Source organism: Balaenoptera acutorostrata, chromosome X (assembly GCF_949987535.1).
Source record: "Balaenoptera acutorostrata chromosome X, mBalAcu1.1, whole genome shotgun sequence".
Taxonomy (NCBI): Eukaryota; Metazoa; Chordata; class Mammalia; order Artiodactyla; family Balaenopteridae; genus Balaenoptera; species Balaenoptera acutorostrata.
This window is the reverse complement of record NC_080085.1, coordinates 69,449,529-69,467,260: the sequence shown is the minus strand read 5'-3', so window position 1 is coordinate 69,467,260 and position 17,732 is coordinate 69,449,529. Positions and strand designations below refer to the sequence as shown.

Sequence of the window (17,732 nt, the reverse complement as noted above, 5' to 3'; positions counted from 1 at the left end):
AGAGGCCCCGAAGCAGCCGCTCCTTTAACCCTGTCCTGTTTGAGCGAAGAACAGACGCCCTCAGGCGTCCTACACGCAGAGCCGGGTCCAAATCCAAAGCTGAAACCTGGGAGCTGTGCAAACAAAGAAGAGAAAGGGAATTCTCTCCCAGTAGCCTCAGGAGCAGCGGATTAAATCTCCACAATCAACTTGATTTACCATGCATCTGTGGAATACCTGAATAGACAATGAATCATCTCAAATTGAGGAGGTGGACATTGGGAGCAAGATACATTATTTTTTCCGCTTTTTCTCTTTTTGTGAGTGTGCATGTGTATCCTTCTGTGTGAGATTTTGTCTGTATAGCGTTGCTTTCACCATTTGTCCGAGGGTTCTGTCTGTCCGTTTTTTTTTTTTTTTACTTAAAAAATGTTTTTTTCTGTTTTTCTTAATAATTATTTTTCTTTTTCTTTATTTTAATAACTTTATTTTATTTTATCTTCTCTTTTTTTTTCTAATTTTTTTCCCTTTTATTCTGAGCTGTGTGGATGAAAGGCTCTTGGTGCTCCAGCCAGGCATCAGGGTTGTGCCTCTGAGGTGGGAGAGCCAACTTCAGGACACTGGTCCACAAGAGAACTCGCAGCTCCACATAATACCAAACGATGAAAATCCCCCAGAGATCTCCATCTCAACACCAAGACCCAGCTTCACTCAACGACCAGCAAGCTACAGTGCTGGACACCCTATGCCAAACAACTAGCAAGACAGGAACACAGGCCCATCCCTTAACGGAGAGGCTGCCTAAAATCACAGTAAGGCTACAGAAACCCCAAAACACACCAGCAGACGTGGACCTGCCCACCAGAAAGACAAGATCCAGCCTCATCCACCAGAACACAGGCACTAGTCCCCTCCACCGAGAAGCCTAAACAACCCACTGAACCAACCTTAACCACTGGGGACAGATACCAAAAACAACAAGAAGTACGAACCACCAGCCTGCAAAAAGGAGACCCCAAACACAGTAAGATAAGTAAAATGAGAAGACAGAAAAACACACAGCAGATGAAGGAGCAAGGTAAAAACACAGCAGACCTAACAAATGAAGAGGAAATAGGCATTCTACCTGAAAAAGAATTCAGAATAGTGATAGTAAAGATGATCCAAAATCTTGGAAATAGAATAGACAAAATGCAAGAAACATTTAACAGGGACCAAGAAGAACTAAAGAGGAACCAAGCAATGATGAAAACCACAATAAATGAAATTAAAAATACTCTAGAAGGGATCAATAGCAGAATACCTGAGGCACAAGAACGGATAAGTGATCTGAAATATAAAATAGTGGAAATAACTACTGCAGAGCAGAATAAAGAAAAAAGAATGAAAAGAACTGAGGACAGTCTCAGAGACCCCTGGGACAACTTTAAACACACCAATATTCGAATTATAGGGGACCCAGAAGAAGAAGAGAAAAAGAAAGGGTCTGAGAAAATATTTGAAGAGATTATAGTTGAAAACTTCCCTAATATGGGAAAGGAAATAGTTAATCAAGTCCTGGAAGCACAGAGAGTCCCATACAAGATAAATCCAAGCAGAAACACGCCAAGACACATATTAATCAAACTATCAAAAATTAAATATAAAGAAAACATATTAAAAGCAGCAAGGGAAAAACAACAAATAACACACAAGGAAATCCCCATAAGGTTAACAGCTGATTTTTCAGCAGAAACTCTGCAAGCCAGAAGGGAGTGGTAGGACATATTTAAAGTGATGAAGGAGAAAAACCTACAACCAAGATTACTCTACCCAGCAAGGATCTCATTCAGATTTGATGGAGAAATTAAAATCTTTACAGGCAAGCAAAAGCTGAGAGAGTACAGCACCACCAAACCAGCTTTACAACAAATGCTGAAGAAACTTCTCTAGGCAAGAAACACAAGAGAAGGAAAACACCGACAATAACAAACCCAAAACATTTAAGAAAATGGGAATAGGAACATACATATCGATAATTACCTTAAATGTAAATGGATTAAATGCTCCCACCAAAAGACACAGACTGGATGAAGGGATACAAAAACAAGACCCATATATATGCTGTCTACAAGATACCCACGTCAGACATAGGGACACATACAGACTGAAAGTGAGGGGATGGAAAAAGATATTAAATGCAAATGAAACTCAAAAGAATGCTGGAGTAGCAATTCTCATATCAGACAAAATAGACTTTAAAATAAAGACTATTACAAGAGACAAAGAAGGACACTACATAGTGATCAAGGGATCGATCCAAGAAGAAGATATAACAATTGTAAATATTTATGCACGCAACATAGGAGCACCTCAATCCATAAGGCAAATACTAACAGCCATAAAAGGGGAAATCAACAGTAACACAATCATAGTAGGGGACTTTGACACCCCACTTTCACCAATGGACAGATCATCCAAAATGAAAATAAATAAGGAAACACAAGCTTTAAATGATACATTAAACATGATAGACTTAATTGATATTTAAAGGACATTCCACCCAAAAACAACAGAATACACATTTTTCTCAAGTGCTCATGGAACATTCTCCAGAATAGATCAAATCTTGGGTCACAAATCACGCCTTGGTAAATTTAAGAAAATTGAAATCGTATCAAGTATCTTTTCCGACCACAACGCTATGAGACTAGATATCAATTACAGGAAAAGATCTGTAAAAAATACAAACATTTGGAGGCTACACAATACACTATTTAATAACGAAGTGATCACTGAAGAAATCAAAGGGGAAATCAAAAAATACCTAGAAACAAATGACAATGGAGACACGACGACCCAAAACCTATGGGACGCAGCAAAAGCAGTTCTAAGAGGGAAGTTTATAGCAATACAAGCCTACCTCAAGGAACAGGAAACATCTCGAAGAAACAACCTAACCTTGCACCTAAAGCAATTAGAGAAAGAAGGACATAAAAACCCCAAAGCCAGCAGAAGGAAAGAAATTATAAAGATCAGGTCAGAAATAAATGAAAAAGAAATGAAGGAAACAATAGCAAAAATCAATGAAACTAAAAGCCGGTTCTTTGAGAAGATAAACAAAATTGATAAACCATTAGCCAGACTCATCAAGAGAAAAAGGGAGAGGACTCAAATCAATAGAATTAGAAATGAAAAAGGAGAAGTAACCACTGACACTGCAGAAATACAAAAGGTCATGAGAGATTACTACAAGCAACTCTATGCCAATAAAATGGACAACCTGGAAGAAATGGACAGATTCTTAGACATGCACTACCTGCTGAGACTGAACCAGGAAGAAATAGAAAATATGAACAGACCAATCACAAGCACTGAAATTGAAACTGTGATTAAAAATCTTCCAACAAACAAAAGCCCAGGACCAGGTGGCTTCACAGGCAAATTCTGTCAAACATTTAGAGAAGAGCTAACACCTATCCTTCTCAAACTCTTCCAAAATATAACAGAGAGAGGAACACTTCTAAACTCATTCTATGAGGCCACCATCACCCTGATACAAAACCAGACAAAGATGTCACAAAGAAAGAACACTACAGGCCAATATCACTGATGAACATAGATGCAAAAATCCTCAACAAAATACTAGCAAACAGAATTCAACAGCACATTAAAAGGATCATACATCATGATCAAGTGGGCTTTATTCCAGGAATGCAAGGATTCTTCAATATAGGCAAATCAATCAACGTGATACACCATACTAACAAATTGAAAGAGAAAAACCATACGATCATCTCAATAGATGCAGAGAAAGCTTTGACAAAATTCAACACCCATTTATGATAAAAGCCCTGCAGAAAGTAGGCATAGTGGGAACTTTCCTCAACATAATAAAGGCCATATATGACAAACCCACAGTCAACATTGTCCTCAATGGTGAAAAACTGAAACCATTTCCACTAAGATCAGGAACAAGACAAGCTTGCCCACTCTCACCACTATTATTCAACACAGTTTTGGAAGTTTTAGCCACAGCAATCAGAGAAGAAAAAGAAATAAAAGGAATCCAAATCAGAAAAGAAGAAGTAAAGCTGTCACTGTTTGCAGATGACATGTTACTATACATAGAGAATCCTAAAGATGCTACCAGATATCTACTAAAGCTAATGAATGAATTTGGTAAAGTAGCAGGATACAAAATTAATGCACAGAAATCTCTTCCATTCCTATACACTAATGATGAAAAATCTGAAAGTGAAATTAAGAAAACACTCCCATTTACCATTGCAACCAAAAGAATAAAATATCTAGGAATAAACCTACCTAAGGAGACCAAAGACCTGTATGCAGAAAATTATAGGACACTGATGAAAGAACTTAAAGATGATACAAATAGATGGAGAGGTATACCATATTCTTGGATTGGAAGAATCAACATTGTGAAAATGACTCTACTACCCAAAGCAATCTACAGATTCAATGCAATCCCTATCAAACTACCACTGGCATTTTTCACAGAACTAGAACAAAAAATTTCACAATTTGTATGGAGACACAAAAGACCCCGAATTGCCAAAGCAATCTTGAGAACGAAAAATGGAGCTGGAGGAATCAGGCTCCCTGACTTCAGACTATATTACAAAGCTACAGTAATCAAGACAGTTTGGTACTGGCACAAAAACAGAAATATAGATCAATGGAACAGTATAGAAACCCCAGAGATAAACCCACGCACATATGGTCACCTTATCTTTGATAAAGGAGGCAAGCATATACATTGGAGAAAAGACAGCCTCTTCAATAAGTGGTGCTGGGAAAATTGGACAGGTACATGTAAAAGTATGAAATTAGAACACTCCCTGACACCATACACAAAAATAAACTCAAAATGGATTAAAGACCTAAGTGTAAAGCCAGACACTATCAAACTCTTAGAGGAAAACATAGGCAGAACACTGTATGACATAAATCACAGCAAGATCCTTTTTGACCCAGCTCCTAGAGAAATGGAAATAAAAACACAAATAAACAAATGGGACCTAATGAAACTTAAAAGCTTTTGCACAGCAAAGGAAACCATAAACAAGACCAAAAGACAGCCCTCAGAATGGGAGAAAATATTTGCAAATGAAGCAACTGACAAAGGATTCATCTCCAAGATTTACAAGCAGCTCATGCAGCTCAATAACAAAAAAACAAACAACCCAATCCAAAAATGGGCAGAAGACCTAAATAGACATTTCTCCAAAGAAGATATACAGATGGCCAACAGACACATGAAAGAATGCTCAACATCTCTAATCATTAGAGAAATGCAAATCAAAGCTGCAATGAGGTATCATCTCACACCAGTCAGAATGGCCATCATCAAAAAATCTAGAAACAATAAATGCTGGAGAGGGTGTGGAGAAAAGGGAACACTCTTGCACTGTTGGTGGGAATGTAAATTGATACAGCCACTATGGAGAACAGTATGGAGGTTCCTTAAAAAACTAAAAATAGAACTACCATATGACCCAGCAATCCCACTAATGGGCATATACCCTGAGAAAACCATAATTCAAAGAGTCATGTACCAAAATGTTCATTGAAGCTCTGTTTACAATAGCCAGGACATGGAAGCAACCTAAGTGTCCATCATTGGATGAATGGATAAAGAAGATGTGGCACATATATACAATGGAATATTACTCAGCCATAAAAAGAAATGAAATGGAGGTATTTGTAATGAGGTGGATGGAGTTAGAATCTGTCATACAGAGTGAAGTAAGTCAGAAAGAGAAAAACAAATACAGTATGCTAACACATATATATGGAATCTAAGGGAAAAAAAAAGGTCATGAAGAACTTAGTGGCAAGATGGGAATAAAGACACAGACCTACTAGAGAATGGACTTGAGTATATGGGGAGGGGGAGGGGTGAGATGTGACAGGGTGAGAGAGTGGCATGGACATATATACACTACCAAATGTAAAATAGATAGCTAGTGGGAAGCAGCCGCATAGCACAGGGTGATCAGCTCAGTGCTTTGTGACTGCCTGGGGGGGTGGGATGGGGAGGGTGGGAGGGAGGGAGATGCGGGAGGGAGGAAATATGGGAACGTGTGTATATGTGTAGCTGATTCACTTTGTTATAAAGCAGAAACTAACACACCATTGTGAAGCAATTATACTTCAATAAAGATGTTTAAAAAAACAAAACAAAACAAAACAAAACAAAACAAAACAAAAATAAGATTGCTTTGGCAATTCGGGGTCTTTTGTGTCTCCATACAAATTGTGAAATTTTTTGTTCTAGTTCTGTGAAAAATGCCAGTGGTAGTTTGATAGGGATTGCATTGAATCTGTAGATTGCTTTGGGTAGTAGAGTCATTTTCACAATGTTGATTCTTCCAATCCAAGAATATGGTATACCTCTCCATCTATTTGTATCATCTTTGATTTCTTTCATCAGTGTCCTATAATTTTCTGCATACAGGTCTTTTGTCACCTCAGGTAGGTTTATTCCTAGATATTTTATTCTTTTTGTTGCAAGGGTAAACGGGAGTGTTTTCTTAATTTCACTTTCAGATTTTTCATCATTAGTATATAGGAATGCAAGAGATTTCTGTGCATTAATTTTGTATCCTGCTACTTTACCAAATTCATTTATTAGCTCTAGTAGTTTCCTGGTGGCAGTTTTAGGATTCTCTATGTATAGTATCATGTCATCTGCAAACAGTGACAGCTTTACTTCTTCTTTTCCAATTTGGATTCCTTTTATTTCTTTTTCTTCTCTGATTGCTGTGGCTAACCCTTCCAAAACTATGTTGAATAATAGTCGGATGAATGGATAAAGAAGATGTATAACATATATACAATGGAATATTACTCAGCCATAAAAAGAAATGAAATGGAGGTATCTGTAATGAGGTGGATGGAGTTAGAGTCTGTCATACAGCGTGAAGTAAGTCAGAAAGAGAAAAACAAGTACAGTATGCTAACACATATACATATAACACAGTGAGATCAGCTCTGTGCTTTGTGACCGCCTAGAGGGGTGGGATATGGAGGGTGGGAGGGAGGTAGATGCAAGAGGGAAGAGATATTGGAACATATGTATATGTATAACTAATTCACTTTGTTGTAAAGCAGAAACTAACACACCATTGTAAAGCAATTATACTCCAATAAAGATGTTAAAAAAAAAAACCTTAAGTGAACTCTCAAGTGCTAATTCATCTCCAGAGAATATATTTCCTTATTATTTTCACTATGTTTAATAATTTCTTCCAATAAATAGCATTTGGTTACTTAATAATTATCATAAATTTCTTGTTTTCCAACCTGTTACATGCAGGTTTTATCCTTATATCATATTCTGTTAAAAAAAAAAAAATTAAAGCAGCTCTATAACCACAAGTTTCCATTCTCTTGGGTCAATTTGTTATTGTTTGAGAGAAATGGAATAATGAAATCCTCAGGGAGTAAGATTCACATAGAGCTTCCGCTGAAATTCCTGAAATACTATATGCTGTCTGGTGTCTTTCAGCACAAGAGAGTTCTACATTTGCATCTTTGAGGATCTTAGAGGTGGTAACTAATTAAAATATTACCCAGAATATATTATTTCCACCAGACATACACTATGACCACATCTAAGGCAATTCCCAGTTGATACTGCTTAATATTTTCTGAGCAGTATGGTGCATTGTGTGATTTCTCCCCCATACATAGTTCCTACTCTTTTTTTAATTGAATTTTATTTATTTAATTTTTATACAGAAGGTTCTTATTAGTTATCTATTTTATACATATTAGTGTATATATGTCAATCCCAGCCTCCCAATTCATCCCACTACCACCACCACCCTACTTCCCCCCTTTGGTGCTCATATGTATGTTCTCTACATCTGTGTCTCTATTTCTGCCTTGCAAACCCATTCATCTGTAACATTTTTCTAGATTCCACATATATGCGTTAATACACAATATTTTTTTTTCTCTTTCTGACTTACTTCACTCTGTATGACAGTCCCGAGGTCCATCCACATCTCTACAAATGACCTAATTTTGTTCTTTTTATGACTGAGTAATATGCCATTGTATATATGTACCACATCTTCTTTATCCATTCATCTGTCAGTGGACATTTAGGTTGCTTCCATGACCTGGCTATTGTAAATAGTGCTGCATTGAACACTGGGGTGCATGTGTCTTTTTGAATTATGCTTTTCTCTGGGTATATGTGCAGTAGTGGGATTGCTGGGTCATATGGTAATTCTATTTTTAGACATGGTTCCTACTCTTAATCACTTTATGATCTTAGGTAACATGAAGTCACTCTGACAGTACATACATTAAGCTAGAAATACAATTTGCATATAAACTGATTATTTTCAAAGATTGATTGTAATTTTTCTTTCTATTCTGTTTTCTAACTATAGACAAACATACATTCATACATCTCATAAAGAAAGACAATAACCAGATAAAAGATGAATGAAGTAGCTGTGGTTTTAAAGTACCCCCCCCCCATAACACTTAGGTCATTTCTAATTCTTTTTTAGAAATGACACCAAAAAGAAGGTATTAAGAGAGGTGAGAGTGAAAGATCAATTATGCAAAACCAGAACTATAATTTGGTCATTTCTTTTAGCCAGGGTAGGAAGAGCTAATGAAGGTGGCAATGTCAGGTAAAGGAAAAGCTATTTAAGTAAAATTTGGGGATAAAGCAGGATTAAAATATATTTTGATTTATTAACTATTAAATATAACACATTCCTAATAAAATGGTTAGAACTGCTAATATTGAGTGTCTATTACATGATAGTCACATTTCATGAATTATTCCATTTAATCTTCATAACCTCACAAAATACACAAAATGTAAATAAGTTAACTAACTGGCCCAATATTAAACAACTAGTAAGTTGCAGAGCATATATTTGAACCCAACTCTGACTAATTCCAGTACTTATGGCCTTTCTATCACCCAATGCCACATCATGTTAAAATAGAAAAAATTATCCTGCATAGATCACTTATGTTTCATACAGTAAAATGTTATTAATATCCTTCTCATACAAAAAGAGTTACTGTAAGCATCCCAAGACTGTGCTTTATAAGGAAGAAAAGCCAAAGATCTAAAACACAACAAAATCTAGGTGGAATATAGGCATATCTCAGTGATATTGCAGGTTCTGTACCAGATCACTGTAATAAAGTGAATATTGCAATAAAGCAAGTTACATGAAGTTTTTGGTTTCCCGGTGCACATAAAATTATGTTTATTCTGTACTGTAATCTATTACATGTACAATAGTATTATGTCTGAAAATCAATGGACATACCTTAATTTTAAAAGTCTTTATTGCTAAAAATGCTAACCATCAACTGAACCTTCAGTGAGTTGTAATCTTTCTGCTGGTGGAGGGTTTAAAATACTGCAAGAATTATCAAAATGTGACACAGAGACATGAAGTGAGCAAATGCTATTGGATAAACGGCACTGATAGACTTGCTCAATGCAGGGTTGCCACAAACCTTCAGTTTGTAAAAAATGCAATAACTGTGAAGTGTGATAAAATGAAGCACAATAAAGTGAGATATGCCTGTACTAGACTCAAAAATTTTCAGGTATGTTTTACTTCATAACTCTGCATACCTTATGATTTCTCTTTATGTAGCAAACTGTATATGGTGCAATAGTAAATTACTATAAAATTAAGTTGTAACTATTCACCTTTTGGGGTAATGGCTAGGACTAAAATCTACAGTTTACAACACCTGTCAAAAAAGATCCATGTCAGACCTTTACCAGTAATAACCAGATATGGTTCCTGTAGCTCTCCATGCAAAACAAATCAAGCCTGCCTACATAAGTTAAATTTGTGTTCTTATATTGATAGTCTGGCACACCCCATGTGCTAATTTGGCAATAATTCTCACCTACTTTATAAGGTTTCCTGTCCCTACTTCTTTTATTTCTTTTCCCTTCACTGTCGCTGTCACCCAACAGACTTTTGGTCACCCTTTTTTTCCTTTGCATTTCTTTCTCTTTTCACTGTACAAATCCAAAGTTTTATTTCAGCAAAACTTTTAAAAAAGGTGAGACAAATAGTATTTTTTTGAAGTACAGCCACTTAGGAATCAAATTCTAATACTAGTTTTTTTTTTTTAAATTATTATAACAAGGATTTTAAAGTGAGAACAGCTTTCTTTTTAGACCACTTAGACTATCAATTTCAACCACTTATTTGCTTTCACCCTTACTATATAAAGTGTTGAAGTAACAGCAAGCTCTAATAATTAAAAAAGGGGTTGTGTCTCTGTACACAAATTTTGTATGTAGCACCTAGCAGTGTAACTTGGGCTACTAGGTATTTAATACACCTATCAAACTGTAAGCAGCTCTTTGCAGGAAACAGATTTTTGCAGGAAGCAGCTCTTTGCAGGAGGCCCTTTGTCCCATCACTTTAGCAGCTGTATTTTAACTTAACCTTACACCAGGTGCCCCCATGCTTCACTAATCTCTGGCCCAAGCGTACTTCTCAAATCTTTTGATCACATAATGCCTTGTCTAACCTGTTGATTTTTTTTAGACTGAAGAAGTAGGAATGAAGAATAAGTAATTAACCGATGACTAGATCTTTTCCCTATTTTCCCCTTCAGTAATCTCACGAGCAAACTACATGAACAAGATAACATCTAAAGAAAGATCACAAGGAGTCAGTAAGTCTGCACACAGTGAAAGATGACCAAGATTCTGACCCCCTCCCCAAATGGTTAACTGCAACTAGCTTCCCTTTTCCCCTTTAAAAACTTTCATGGCTGAGCAGAATCTTTGCAATTGGTTCTTGGTCCACCTTCTCCCCAGGTTGCCAGCCTCCTGAATAAAGCAACTTTTCCTTTTCCAACCAACACTTGTGTCTCCAGTATCGGCTTTCAAGAGGCAAGCAGCTGAACCTGAGTTTGGTAACAAAATAACAATATTTTTACCAGTCCCCAAAGCATTTTACCAGTCTAACTTTTCTCTAGGAGGCACACAAAAGTAAAGTAATAATAATACTAAATAAATAAATTAATAAAACTTATCTTCAATAAATATTTAGCATCTATGGTATGCTAGTTAATTAGTTAAAACAGAAAAATACAGAGGATATTGTCACTATCTTACAGGAGCTCACAATCTTTGGGGGTGAGGATGGATAAAACATGCTCACATATGTATAAGGTAAAAATAATTAAGTACCTTATGGCCACTTTCTGGAAGATTTAATGAGTAGCTGGTTACAAATTGTCCTCACACGTAAAGCAGTTAATATGAATCAAAAACTGTGCAATATTTAATGGCACTAAAGATTAAAAGAAGTTATTATGGAAGGCAAAAGGAGGAAGCAGGCAGAAAATTCTACAGCCTCTAGGTCTTCAGTGTTGAGAGAGCCATGAAGCCAGCCTTCTCTTCTCCCTTTTCTACACACCCTCCCACTCTTGTTTTTCCCCTAGGTCTCAGACCTTCCCTTCTCCACAAGAAACTCTGGCCCAGGCCCAGGCATGACAGCGGATAAGTGCTATTCACTGTTACCATACATTTGAGTATTTCCCATCTTTCTTTGTTGTCAACCTATTATTTCATGTGTATGTTTTTCATCATTAAGTAGATTATAAGATCTCTGAAAGCAAGAATTTAAATTTTGTAAAAAGTTACTTTTATCACTCCTAACAATGAGAATAGCACTAAACATACAAGAGCTCATAACTACTTGTCTGTTTTTTTAATTAAAGTGTATCTCAGGGACAATGGAAAAAGATTGACTGGAATTCATTCTAACCTGAGAGACCCCCCTGTTTCTTTCTTTCAGGACTCAACAGAGACATGGCAATACTCTCCACATTGCAAAGTTCTTTAAAAGTCCAGGGTGCTCAAAAGAAGGAAGCCACTTAAAAGATACTGTATTCAAAGCTTTGGAAAATGCCCTGGATTAGAAGAATTAAATTTAAATTTCCTAATCCAATTCTTTTATTGCATTTTTTAACATGTCTTTCATTAATAGGTAACACGAACAATAAAAATCAAAGACAATTTAAGCACAAACTACATCCCTTAACAAATTAAAATGCAATCACCCAGACCCTAGATAGAATCCTTGCTTTCAACCTAGAACATTTTATTTAAAACAGACTAATTTCAACCACTATACTGTGACATATATCATGTACAGTAATTCCATTTAGAACTTAGAGCAACCTAAAATCAAATGGCATTAGCTCTATAGAACTTAATTTAAAAATCAATCTTTTCTTTTTTTCTTTTTAAGCTTTCAGAAAACATGCAACATTTGAAAAAAAAATGCATTCTATTTCTTTTAAAAACACAGAACAGATGGTCTGTCTGAACCCTAGTACAAAAGCACTTAGGTGTTAATACTTACCATGTGGTCATTTAGCCTTACAAGCTAATTACTAGATATGAGGTACTATCATCATTAGTTAAATGCCAGTGATGGATAGGAAAAAAAAATATAGCATATGCCATATGGTTTACAAAAGAAGTAATAAAATTTCTTAATTGTTATGGCAGAAAGTTCATCTATACAAGGACTAATGCCAAGCTTATTTATATGCTGGGCCATCTAATTACTTACCACTGGAATGCTACTGAGCTCAGATAACTAATCCATTAGGAGAAATGATTCTCCCCTGCAAAGATAGAGAACTGCCCTAGGTAGCCCCATGCCAAATTCTCAGCATTTTTGTTATACAATGAAAGAGTCATACTGACCCCCACCCCAACATAGGCAAGGTAGTTGGGATGTAGCCATTTAACCTCTACAGGGAGCCCATGAACTTGACCACAATAACACTTTCAGTGCTATGACTAAGTGACTATTAGAGGTAACAGGAAATCCTAGAAGAACATAAAGGGAGGGTCCTTCTCCCATATCTAGGAAATGCAATTTCCTAGATTTCTAGTGGGAAATCAGACTCAATTCCTAGAAGATATTCAATAAATCAAAGACTTTTCCAGATACTTATGCCACAATCCCTGAGAGATGGAACATTTCAGCTGTCAGGTAGGAGAGATAGCTATATAAGAAGATAAAGAGAGGTTCAATGACCTGGCTGGTCTTGGTAAAGTGTGTGGTAAAGGCAGCACCATGCCAAACAGGAGCCCAATGAAAATGCTTCCTATTCCAACCAAAAAATACTTTCCTATCCCAGCCAAAATATCCAATGGTTTGATAGATGGCATTTCAGAGAAAGATTTGAACAACTTATAGAGCACCTTCATAAAAAAAGATTAGAGTGAATTTACCAATCAGAAAAGTCTCAACTTATGCCCTATGTATCCTTCTATTTTGAGGTTTCTCAACTTTGAAGTCCTCCAACTCCCCATTTCCTTCCCAACATGAGTTCCTAGAAATCTTCCCTACATCAAAAGATATATCTACAGGTCAATATCAAATTATGCATGATTCTGTTTGAAAATTGTCTGATGGGCTGTGAATATATGCTTCATGGCTAAAATATTCTTATTTGACATGACTAGAAAGACTGTGGCCTCCAGAAGTTTTATCCTAGTTTTCACTTAATAAACTGATACAAGATTAGTATAGTATCAAAAAAGCATGGTTATTTTTGAAAACATATTAATGACCCGTAAATCATATTCTCTCGATTCATAGACTTATTCCTAGGACTAAATTGCTCAATCATGGTCTAAACCAGAATTCAATTCTTATTTAAATTTCAAGGGTGACCATAAGGGAACCTAATTAATTACCATGAAAGCTCATGCTTCGGATACTTACAACAGTAACAGCATCATTAAGGAGGGATTCTCCAAATGCCAAAATATGAAGCTTTTCATTCACATGAATTTCTTCAAATACAGAGAGTACAGCCACAGGATCTACTGCAGCAATCAAACTACCAAACCAAAAGTTATAGAGCAATGACACATCTTGAAGTTTGAAGTACTTCTCCTGACATATGCCATAGAGGGAAAGGCCTATCCCAAATGCATTCCACATGGTTCCAACTACAGCATATGACAGAATGGTCCCTATGTTTTCAAAAAATGGCCAACTAGGCATAAAATATCCTGCATCAAGGACTATTGGTGGAAGTAAATACAAGAAAAATATATCACTGTTCATGACTGGTGGGGATTTGTCATTTAAACTGTAAATTAGTCCTCCCATGTTGAGACCTACAAATATCAAGAGGCAGCTTTCAGGTACAACTGTGGGTAACTTATTATAGAGGTGAAATCCTAGAAAAGAGAAAAAAGATAGACTATTATAACATCTTTATTATCGATCATCTCTATATGTCAGCCTTCTTCTCAAGCCTCATGATTTCAGGAAAATAGCCTCTCAGTCATTTTACATTTTACATTTTAATAATGACTTGATAAAGATGCAGAGGCATGAGTGGAGACAATTTTCTTTATAATGGAAAATATTTACTAATAGAATAAAAGTGTTCACAGTTAACAGCAAATGATTATCCATGTGCCCACTGAATCATTTTAAAATGTGAGTACATGTTTTAAAATGGAAACAATGCATTTATCAGCTGGCAATATTCTTCTGCTCTTCTCATGATCATAGTCAAAGACATCAGAAACTTAAAAATATAGAAATGACAACCATAATTCAAATGTCTGCTTTGAATAATAAGAGTTGAAAAGGGCTTTAGTAATCATAACTAACTCTTCATTGATAAGGAATTAAAATTACTTATAAGGAAATTGAGGCCAAAGAAGTAAAGTGACTTTTCATGGCTAAATGGTAATTATGTGACAGAGCTGAGATGACAACCCAGCCAGGTCTCCTGACTTTTAGCTCAGTGTTCCTATAATTACCCCAAACTGTCACTTGGTCTGACTGACAGATATGGACTTAACACTAATGCATACTACTGAATTATCAAAATACAATCCCAACTATAAAGTTAGTTTTTTCTCATAGAATGATATGAGTCTTTCATCCCATGAGGGAAATGCAGCCATCTCTAGCAACCCACATAGCAGCAGTTCTCTGTTTTATCCTGTATTTTTTTACCTCTGCCCATGTTATATGCCACATCATCATGCTCTAGCTTACATGAAGCCTATAAATAACGACTCTAATTATCATCAATCCTCTCTGCTATAGAAAGGGCCTTAATGGTCATCTGAGCTAATCCATCCCATTCCTCTCTGCCCCAGTCACCACTAATACACTGCTGAGATCCCTTTCTAAAATATTTGTTAATTAATTTGACTACAACTTTCTCAAGGATTGAAGCTAGTTTTTACATTAATCCCCTAGCACATTGATAGCACATAGAAATAGCTCAACAGATACTTATCAAATAAATAATAAATATATTTTTAGAAAAGAAAGCCAGTTGGTTCCTAAGCTAGACTTTAAACAGTTTCAAAAGTGCTTTCACATATACTCTTCTATTTGACTCTCTCATCATACCAACACAGCAATGTAAATACTGTTATCCCCATATTAGAAATGATAAATATGAGGCCAAAGAAGTACTTCACTCATCTAACACATACTGATTGCCTATGTGCCAGGCACTGGCTCCTAAATTTGAGCAAATATTAAATAGCTCAAAGTAATCTTATCTTTCCACTAAACCATGCTAGGTCTCTCTTTATGCTCTACAGAACCACTTATTTCCTCTAGGCATTGAAATAATTTGAAAACTCCTCATGGGAAGGATGGGGTGTTATTCATCTCTGTAGCCCATGGGTCCAATATAATGCTCCACACATAAAATGTGCTCAAAAGTATTTGTTGAATGAATGCTAACAAGGAAGTTTTTTGTTTTTTAATTTACATTCTCTTACAAGGTCACAGCAAAAAATTGTCTGTCAGTGATGGCTCAATAAAGTCCTACTTAAACAAATGGGGATGTAAGACCTACTGGGAAGTCCCTTTGCCCTGTTATCCTGAAATTAACATTAATTAGACTATTTATTATAATCAATATATCTAGTACTACAAAAATAATTTAAAAGAAACCTAACCCTAATAACCTTAATTATTAACCCTAATAATTTAAAAGAATCCACAAGTGCTAATTACTATCACCCAAAACAGCATGTATTTCTAATCAAGGAAGCATGAGACTAGCATTCTAGTTCTGGTTTGTTGAACTTCACAAAGCATCTTCTCTCCCTGGGCCTCAGATTTCCTATCTATAAAATAAAGGATTTGGATAAGAATGATTTCTAGGGTTTTTCCAGCTCTGACAATCTATTGTGCTATGAATCTATGGATTTTCTGTGTCATTATTAAATATTACATTTCATAAATGGTAAAGCTTTGGTATCTATAAAGTCACTTAAATAAAACTTTGAAATGTTGAACATGGTTTATTTTAGAATAAATTCATTTTAAAATGACAGAATTCTACAGTCTTTTATGTTTTCCTGGCATTGTTTTTGGTTCTCAACCTACATAAAAATGTTAATTCCATCATAAATACTTTGAACTGTTAAAGGACTCTCATAATTTTAATACCACCAAAGCAAAGGTCTGATAAATTATTAAAGAACATAAAAGGAATAACAGAATAAATCTCCTTAAGAGAATCATAACACTAGTAAATCAGGGTCTTCATAAAGGTGAAATAGTTAAAACATAGCAGCTCTTCTTTTCTTGCTGGATTTAGTCTTAGTTTGTGTTTCCACTTAAATTCTGAGTGGTGACAAAAGGCCTATCTTTTAAAAAATAGGAAATGGACTTGTTCCACTTTCTCACTACCTGGTAACTATAATAAGCATCCTCTGAGAAAAAAAGGCTGCCTAAAGACTCAGATCAGTTAGAATCATTCTATTAAGATTTCTCTGTTCTCCCTTTTAAAGTTATGCCTCATCTTCTCAACCCTTGAACAACTGGGACCCTTTGTAGTCTAAGTTCCTGTGCTGAGCCTATTCCCACCTCCTTCTGCTGGGAGACCACCAATATTTGAACATAATCACTGCAAGAGGGTTTGAGCTATGAAGATAAAGATCCTTGTGACAGAGCACGGGAGGCAAATATTCCAGTTTGCCTTTCTCTGGTCTATTAAGGAAAAGGTGCCTTTCTTAACATCTGGAAAAGCCCTGAAAGTCCCCTCCCCCATTAGGCAACTCCCTGGGAGAGCCTTGGGAAGTTCCTCACTTACCTATCTTTGCCAGAGAGGCTAACATAATCCAGAGTGTGATCTCGAAAGGAATTTGCACATGCTGGTAATCCAGGGAGAAGAGTGTGTGAGCAGACACCATCGAGGTATTTTCCTGTGTTCTTTTGGGTCCCCAGCTGCTATTTTTTGCCGTCAGGTCCCAATAGTGCAGCATGTTATCCCCAGAGGTTCCCAGAAGCTAGGAGCAGAGCTGCCCCAGTAGCAGAGGTAACAGGAGGCCCAGCCCCTGGGCCACCACCAGCTCTGCCAACTGTGCTTGCTAAAGTACTTAATCTCCCCCCCCCCCAGCTGCAGTTGCTCACAAATGCAGTTTGCTGTCCCTGACCCTTAGTCCTGCTGGCTAGCATTTAATGGATTAGTGAAAATTCCAGCAGCTCCCTGGAATCTTAGAAGAGAAATGCTGGGCTGTTATGCCCTGGAATGAAATTAGAGTCTGAGCTAGCAAAGGGAGGAAGCTGGGACAAATTCATTGATTGACATGGAAAAGGATTTTACCCCCAGTCCTAACTCTCAAGGGAAGAAAATCACTGGGAACTGGATTCTGGCCACTTAGCAATCTATTTTCTTACTAAAGATAACTCCAATTCAGAATGGAT

General features: G+C 36.3%; 1 protein-coding gene across 1 annotated transcript in view; it reads right to left on the bottom strand.

Moving 5' to 3' along the window:
• LOC130706269 (sodium/hydrogen exchanger 2-like) overlaps positions 1–17,290 on the bottom strand; it is a 36,751-nt gene extending 19,461 nt beyond the window's left edge. Inside the window, 4 exon segments of the mRNA XM_057537656.1 lie at positions 12,984–13,096; positions 13,099–13,228; positions 13,755–14,218; positions 17,119–17,290. Coding sequence (XP_057393639.1) covers positions 12,984–13,096; positions 13,099–13,228; positions 13,755–14,218; positions 17,119–17,290 — 879 coding nt within the window.
• Positions 17,291–17,732: the final 442 nt, after the last annotated feature.